The sequence below is a fragment of the Fopius arisanus genome, unplaced genomic scaffold, assembly GCF_000806365.1.
Source record: "Fopius arisanus strain USDA-PBARC FA_bdor unplaced genomic scaffold, ASM80636v1 scaffold00023, whole genome shotgun sequence".
Taxonomy (NCBI): Eukaryota; Metazoa; Arthropoda; class Insecta; order Hymenoptera; family Braconidae; genus Fopius; species Fopius arisanus.
The window spans coordinates 73,100-81,705 of record NW_011887762.1 but is presented as its reverse complement, the minus strand read 5'-3'; the positions used below and the strand labels follow the sequence as shown (position 1 = coordinate 81,705).

At 36.4% G+C, this 8,606-nt stretch overlaps 1 protein-coding gene across 1 annotated transcript in view; it reads right to left on the bottom strand.

The window, feature by feature from the left end:
* Nucleotides 1–5,856: 5,856 nt before the first annotated feature.
* The window catches only part of LOC105264533 (uncharacterized), a 3,865-nt gene continuing 1,115 nt past the window's right edge, over nucleotides 5,857–8,606 (bottom strand). Inside the window, exons 2-4 of the mRNA XM_011301465.1 lie at nucleotides 8,123–8,500; nucleotides 7,456–7,593; nucleotides 5,857–6,853 (exon numbers count right to left, since the gene is read on the bottom strand). Of these exons, the coding sequence (XP_011299767.1) occupies nucleotides 6,756–6,853; nucleotides 7,456–7,593; nucleotides 8,123–8,500 (614 nt within the window). The 3' untranslated portion in view covers nucleotides 5,857–6,755. The remainder of the gene's footprint in view (nucleotides 6,854–7,455; nucleotides 7,594–8,122; nucleotides 8,501–8,606) is intronic.

Below are 8,606 nucleotides of genomic sequence, written 5' to 3'. Positions count from 1 at the left end.
GGGGGGCTCATCTAATGAGGATGCCCATCAGTAATTACGCAGCTGAAGCGCCGACGGGGTAACATCAGGGTTTGTAGTCCCCATGTTATCCCATGCAGCATTTCTACTTGTGCAAATGTGTGAGTAGAGTGGGCCATATACTCTTGCACTTGTGTTAACATAATGCAATGGGGTAGTTTGAGGGGGTTCCTTTGATGTTGAGAGGAAAGTAGGGTTGAGTTGGTGTGGCTCAATGTATTTCTAAATTACCCAAGCCGTGACGAAAGACGAGTAAACATCACTATATGAGGTGCACTGGGTAAAGTCCGAAAAGACCTTTGGTTCTAATGCACACAAGGACCGTCACTTCCACTCATTTTGCGTGGGTACTCTCAGTTATGCTCGAAAATTACTTTCTCAGTGGCCTCTAAGCCCTTCTGAATACACCATACACACTTTTCAATGCAGCCTGACATGCCTCGCACCAGAAAATAAAAGCTAAATTCATGGACATGTTTTATGTTCATATCGCGGATGTTCGTGAATATTCGATAGGCATGCGGAAATAAATTCGCATAAACTGAAGACGGGAAATGTGAGAAGGATATAAGGTTTTTTGTTTGTTTGTTTATTTTTTATTTGTTTATATGTTTATTTGTTTCGTTAGAATATCAAATTATGATTTATGATGATTATAAAAATTAATTGATATGGAGGGCTCCACGAAGTCGCCTCAGAATTTGTATAAATATAAACAATGGTTTCACAAGAAACCATTGTAGGGTTCTTTCTTTGGTGACGAATATTTTTATTTTCTTTCTGTGACTAGTTTTTATAGTCGCTTGGAGATATTGATAGAGTCCAGACAATATTCTTCCTCTCGCGATTTTAAATTAAGAAATAGTGATTAGAATTTATTAACTGTGTTTTAATTAATTTAACTATCCCGTTTCCAATGTGTTTATTTTTTTGTTGGATTATTTCTTACTTTTCATTTTCCGTCTCAAACCTGAGGACGATTTTTTCTCAAGCTCTGAGGGTCATGTCATCGGTCCTTTTATCAGACTTCCTCAGGTTCCCTCGATATCGATCAATGGGATATGTTTCAGTATGCAAATTCTCTCAAGTCTAGCCTTTGCCACTCATTCCTTATCGTCTCTCCGGGGCGCAGAAGTGCAATGTAGTTTTCTCAATGTCTTTTTTTTTCATTCGTTTTTTCGTCTAGTCGTCTCACGAATAAAATGCACTCTCGGGAAATTTTAGTTGTACATGCGTTCGTAGAAGGCACTAACTAAAAGTTTGGTGGTAACAAGCTGAACTGATGGATTTTCCATTGCTTCGGACTCATTCTCTTTGATCTAGCACTCTTCTCTGCGAGCTCAATGATTGATAATTTCGCAGAGACTTGTACTTTCTTCTTCACTCTTTCCATCGTAATTATGAATTTCTCCGGTTCCTTCGAAACAAAATTAAAATCTCAATACGAAATTGCTCAACGGTTCAGTAAAAATATTATTATTAAAAAATTCACGGAGTTCATACTTAATATTAATATATTATGAGCCGATGAATTTCATTTCGACTTGATTATTTATTCAATGATTCCCATTTTTAATTATTACCCACCCGCAATATTTAATTTAAAATGAAATAATTGAATAAATAAATGATTAAAGTACAAACATAATAAAAATAAATAAAAATAATAACAACTATTGAGAGAAATACTCTATTGTAGTAAATTTTTAATTGAATAATGTAATGAAGGAGCAATATTATTGTTCCCAGAATACTGCCATCAGTAATTTCATACATAACTTTATGTAAAAAAGGAATAATAACCGGAAATATCTGGAGAGTGAAGATTTGGCGTGTGGCACTTCCGTTGGTAATTGCCCCGTAAGAATGAAAACCCAGAGCCATTAGATTGCAGTTACCCTGTATGAACCCCTTGCAGTTGGAGAAAGGAGATAAAGATAACCGAATCGTTGTCGTTGCGATTTCTCAAGCCCCATCCCCCAATCTGCTGTATTATCCCGACGTCTTTAACCGCCAACTTTCCCCGAAGAAGTCTCAAGGATGTGTACAACCGATGGGAATCTTCCTTGATCGACTTAAGCTTATCCGAGTTATCATCTTTGTACCCCTTTTATCTCATTCCCTTTGACTCGGTAAAATTGAATTCGTTTTTTTCCTTATCAAAATGGTTTTGCTGCTTCTCCTAAATTTCTTCCTTTTTTTCCTAAGCAATAAATGTTTGAAAGAAGCAACAGAGGAAGAGGAAAACGGTAATGGAACACAACCACTCGTAGCACAAAGCAGACGTTTCTATTTTAGGGGGAAAATCGCGAGCTCAAAGTAGCTAGTACGAGTGTATTGGTTGGTTTGTCTCTGTGTGGAGAGTGCACAGTTTTGGGATGTGTAGAGGGCAGGAGGAAAGCCAAGTGGAGTGGTGGAGGGAAGAGGGTAAGCACCGGTAATCGTGAGGGAAACCATTAAGGGCTGTTTCTGAAGCTTATCGAGGTCGACCAGCGGGCGGCAGAGCGCGCGAGTCCCATCCAATTGTCGCGATAACGTCGGGGATATGCCTATATACCCACTCCTTGGTTTCACCCCGTTTACCCCGTTTTACCCTTCAGTCCACCACCACTTGCCAAGACGCATCGAGTCTCACCGGAAATGACCCCGTCGAAGAGCTTCCTGCTCGTTTAGCCTCCTCAACTCGTCGGCATTTCCGGGCTTCAAACGTGCAAGTTTTACGGGGCTTTGAATCATTTCACTCGTTGGATTAACCTTCTCATTTCACTTGTGTTTGGGCTTTATTCAAGTTACTGTTACTAATGTTTCACTTTAGACCAGTTGCTCTGCTTCTATCATCCCAGGATAGACGATGGTTACGATGCAAGTGAAGAAATTCCTTGTTGTGTTACTGCTCATATACACTGAGAAAAAAATTATATATTATATAAGAATCCAGTAAAAATTATGAGAAAAGGAATGTAAACATCCGCGAAGCGAAGGAAAGTTCAATAAAAAATGTTAATTAGAAGAATTTAAAAGAAATTGTACAAAAGTGCGAATTCTGCGATTTGTTTCGTTAAAATTACGCGCCACACCGATGACTCACTTGTGTGTAATTATTTCCCATAGCATATTTATATCCATGTCAAAAGATATTATTCTCTAAACATAAAAAAAGAAGCAAAAAATTCTCATAGATTTGGACATGAAAGTTAATTTACTTTCTAACAGTTGAAGTGATAGAAATTGATTAATTCCATAATTAATCCGTCCCAATAGAAAAAGGTCATTTCCTAATCCCAAAAAAAAAGATTCAAGTGATGCCTCACTGACGAAACGTATATATAGGGTCTTTACAAAATCCAATAAAGGGCTGCAAGTGGCAATAACCGGAACATTGACGGTATTTGGGTTGACTCGCAGAACAAATGGGGTGAATAATTCCCGTAACCCCAGTGACCCAGTCAAAGTGCCTGTGTATTTGGTATTTGTTATTTCAACAGTGAGACTGAAATAAAAGATATATAGGATATGAAGTCTTATTGTCGAGGTTAAAGTCAGCTGAGAATAAAAGAAAAGCCCATGCTTAAATACAAGAATAACAATGAATCGAGGGGATGGAAAGGTGCGGAATGAGGTGGAAAAGGGGTGGAAAAGGGGTGGAAAAGGGGTGGATAGGGGGTGGAAAGGAGGTGGAAGGGGTTGGAAGGGGGTGAAAACATGAGAAAGAGTTGAATGGGTGATTGTGAAATTTAACGGAGGACTCCTGGGTGAGTGTTTTGTGCTGGGATGAAGAAGGATGAAAGGTGAAAGAGAACGGGTGGCACACATAGCACGAAAAGCCGTCGAATATAGCCTGAAGGATCAGAAAGCGATATGAGATTTCGAGTGTGTGGCCGAGTGATGTATCGGGCGAGAGAGGCAGCCATTGGCATCGTCGACGTTTTCCGAAGAGCTTTTCGTCCCATTCCCACACACCATCAGCACATATACACGTACATTTGTATATGACTTGATATATAGCGAACGCGTCCCTTTGAATAAGCATTCGCGTGAAAATATTGCTCCCTCCGGCCTTCCGGTCTTTCATCCATTTTCAGCTGTGCTTCCTTGGTGAAAAAATAAAAAATTGGGAAAAATCGGGCTAAAGGGGATAACATTTTTTCTTCACTCGTGGTTTTACCTTTTTTCTTTTTTTTTTTGCAGTTTTTTTTTACTCTGTGGGGAGAATGCAATTTCTATTCTTTTGATGGAGAAGAAGGAATCATTTATCGTGCATGGAAGTTTGAAGCATTATGGTCGAGTCTTGGTTTACACAGGAATTCTCCCTCGGGTGGAGGGGATGAAGAGGGTGGAGGGGGTTGAACCCGTTGAGTTTCACCATTCATGGAATACGACAATCGAACGATTGTTCCAAGGGTACAATCGACTCGGTGGGATAGGCACCAATGGCACACGACGCTCAAAGTACCTCCGGGATATGACCAGACGCGATCGACTTCGAGAATGGGGTGGAAGATGAGGGGGAGGGGATACTACCATTCAATGTCTTCTCCGATGAATACTGCGGTGGAAATACCACTGCACAGTTGCTTCTACTAATTGATATTGAAACCTCAATTTTACAGTTGAAAATTCTGGTCATTCCGATTTGCATCCGTGGGGATAAATATTCAATAGAAATTATGGATCTTTTCCGTTATTTCCCAGCGAAAGGTGGCTGAGGAAAATTTAAAGCGATTACCTTGAGAAAATTGTTTTAAACGTTCTGAATATTTTACTCATTTTAGATGAATCTAAATTGTGCAAATATTTTTTCAAACTTTTCATAAAATTGTATAAATTATTAGAAGAGGGTAGCAAACATTTGGAATAATTAGTGGACGATACATTATTTTTTCATTCTTGTTACATTTATCGTTGTCAATTCATAGAAAAGTTCATAAAAAATTTTGTAAAAAGTCAAAATTAGTCAACTTTTATTTTTCAGGGAAGACAGGAAATTTATAGAGCTTTCTACATTTTCTGACGTCCCCGGAAATCGGTGGATAGGATTTTGGATTAGGTAGGAAGGAAGTCAAGATAATCCTCGATATAATTTTACAGGATAAGATGAAAGCCTGGCCGTCCTTAAATTACGTGAGCCGTTTGTGCAATCGATGAACGAATTGAAAGTTTTCCAATTTCTAATCAATATTTTTCTCCGTTTCACTGTCATAAACATATCTTGAAATTCTGTGCAATTTTTCAATTAAAAAGAGACCAATTCAAACGAGTTTAATGTAAAATTAGTTGAAACTCAGGACACGAAAAAAATTACTCATGTTAAACTAATAAGCGGGAGAAATAATGGCGGATTTCAGTTTTAAATAGAATATTACCAGTTGGATAATAGTGGCCAGGAGAAAATGATTTTCCTCTCCATATTTTCGATCTGGCTAAACCATATTTAACCGTTTGAAAACGTAATTTAGCTGTTTGATATTACTCAGTTCATTGAACCAGGGATGCAGATTAATTCCATATTTGAAGCTCAAATTTAAACAGCGTGAGAAAACAGATAAAATGCCGCGTTTATTTTCCAAGCTTGATAGTAATTTATATGAATAATTGAGATAAAACTTTCTCTCCTACCTTAAATGGGATTGAATAAAAAAATTATCACTCTCTCATCCTCTTGAGAATCTTCAACAGATTTCCACGGCCAAAAAATCAATACCTTTAAATTCTCACTAACTTCCAATGAAAGAAAACGTTCAAAATAATAAATTCATTAAATTTATTTTTAACTGAAGACAATTACAAAAAATGTCACATGTAAATAAAACGATTTATCTTCAAATAAACCATTAACTATTAAATAACAATTGTGGGAAGAAACCAGTATGCCTCTCAACGTTTTCAATCAAACGAATCTATATTTAAGTTTGGAAACGTAATTTAAATTAAGATGAATTCTATGTTGAAGGCTCTCATTTAAATAGAATGAGCAAATAGATAATATTCCCTGTGTATTTTCAAATAAAATTGATAGTTGCTGATATGAATAATTGAGATAAAAGTTTCTCTCCTACCTTGAATGGGATGTTGTTGTTTGAATGTAAATATAATGAGATTCCATGATTATAATAATCGTCAAAAATGATCAATCTCTCATGCTGTTGAAAATTTTAATGAGATTACGTCTCACTACCGCTTTGACAAGTCCACCTTGTAGTTTAAACCAGAAATGTGAAAAGTTTTAGTCAGCTTGCTCATCGTTTTTAATCACCCTCTGGGGCTTCAATCTTCATCTTCACCCCTACGCGAAACTTTCGACCGTTAAGGTAATAAAACGTTTAACAAATAATTAAGAAGTTGAAACAAGCAGAATATAACAGTGCCATCTGTTACTTGTTCCTAGGCTTTATTATCTCCTGACGTTCATACCCTTTCACATTTCTCTCTGTCTTTACGCCGAGGGTAGTCTAGTAATGAAGAAAAACTATGAATTATTCAGCTGATGCCGTCGATGTCGGGCTCACTTCCGGTTATCTCATCCCATGGGGTTGGATTGCTTCCGAGATCTTTTTCACATCATCATCGGAACTCAATTCCTCTCGTGCCTCTGTTATGTAAAGTAAATCTCAGGCCAATCAATGAACAAACGTACAACTCCTAACAAATACAACGTTTTTTATACATTATTTTCTCAAAAAACACAACATAAAATCTATAATAAATCTGTATCACTTCTTATGGTTTAAGGTGATAGTTTAAAGTCTAATGGTACTGTTGACGATGAATTTCGCGATTAAGGATAAAATCATCAGGAAGATAACGAAGAAGGCGACAATGCAGATTGTCCCGTATCCTGAAAGAGAATTAATAAATCAACTGTCTGTCAATGTGAGATTTTTTAATTTTTAACGACAAAGTATCATGAATTCTCTGTAGATTTCTTCATTAATAAATCCGTTAATGAAAATATTGAAAGTTCGGGCTACTGAATAGATATCTCTATACTATACAATAGATACTTAAAATGATAAGCCCAGTATTCTTGAATCGTCAAGACTAATTGAAATTTTGGAGTCTGTTGTTAATTGAAGTTGCATTCAAAATCATATAATTGAAAATTCTAATAACTTCGTGATTAAAATATCAAGAAATTCCATCGCTTTTCATCCAAAATCACCGCTTTTTTTAGATTTGACCTGAAAATTCACCGTTTTTCCATTTTATAATTATTCTATACCTTTTTTAAATGTTCAGAAAAAACGCAGCAAAAATAATTGCATTACCCTGATATTTTGGGAGTCATTAAATAATAATAAAATGGTAAAACGGTATATTTATTCGTGTCAGGTTGATGACCAATTTGTCAGAAAACTGAAAAAACCGGTAATCTTGGCTAAAAGGGGAAGAATATCTTTAACAATGTAGTGAAACGGAAATAATGAAATCGGTACTTACTGCGGGCAAATGAAGTTTCTTCTTTCATATTTCCGATACTATCGTCACGGAAGCTTCTGAATAATATTCGTGAGGGATTTCGAATGTGAATGCTTGTTGGCGGTGTGCTTGTAGGAGACATTGAATTCTCAATTAAACCTATAAGAAAGTCAACAAAACTGCTCTTATCCTCTAGATAATTTTTGAAATTTAAATTTTGTTTGAACCAAATACATCGTTAGTTGTAAATTCTCAAGATATATTCTCTTTTGATGATTCAAATTATAGATAAGGCCAACATTCTTTTTTAATGTTTTCGTTGATGCCGCAAGGAAAATCGGTTCACTCGATTTTCAAAATTGTCAAATGACTATTTATTTATTTTTGAATGTTTAAAAGTTTATCAAATCTGTCAAATTTCTTTCTGTAATCTACATTTGTTAAACTACTAGAATCAATATAATGATCGTATAATCAAAACTATTTTTTCCGTGTACGATTGATCGGTTTCGATTAAAAATTTTGTTATCAATTAGAAGTTACCTTGAATTGTTCATGAATCAAATCGATGAGTACGGAAAAATTATAATTATAATTTTTGTGTCAAACCAAGATCTAGTTTGTTCAATTACTTTTTAGGAAGAAAAATAAAACCGATTTGTTCATGGTTCAACATGATAATCCTTACTTGCCATTTCCTGATTCCGATTGGATGACATACGAGAGCCATCGAAAAAAAGATCGCGAATGTACATCAAGGGTGACTCCAAGCCCTGAAGTTCATCATAGAAATAAGGTGGTGGATCATAACGAGGAATGCTACCAGTGCTCATGACAGGTGATTGTATGAGGGTATTTTCGCCGTCATCAGCCCCTCGAACTGATTCTGCACGTTCTCCAGATACTTGGAATGATTTTGGCGTACCCCACAACACCGACGACGGAATACTCCCCGACTCTGTTGATGACACTGGTGTATTCCATGTTCCTGCACTAGTCTCTGACGACGTGTTCGTCGGCGAGTCCTGCTCATCATTTATAACATCACCTTGCGAGTGAGCTAATTCTGTATCAATAAATTTTACATACTCATGTAGTCATCATCATCAATTTTTTAATCTGCTATTTCCCTTGCGATTTTTGTATTTATTTATGTCAAGGAACTGTCAGTT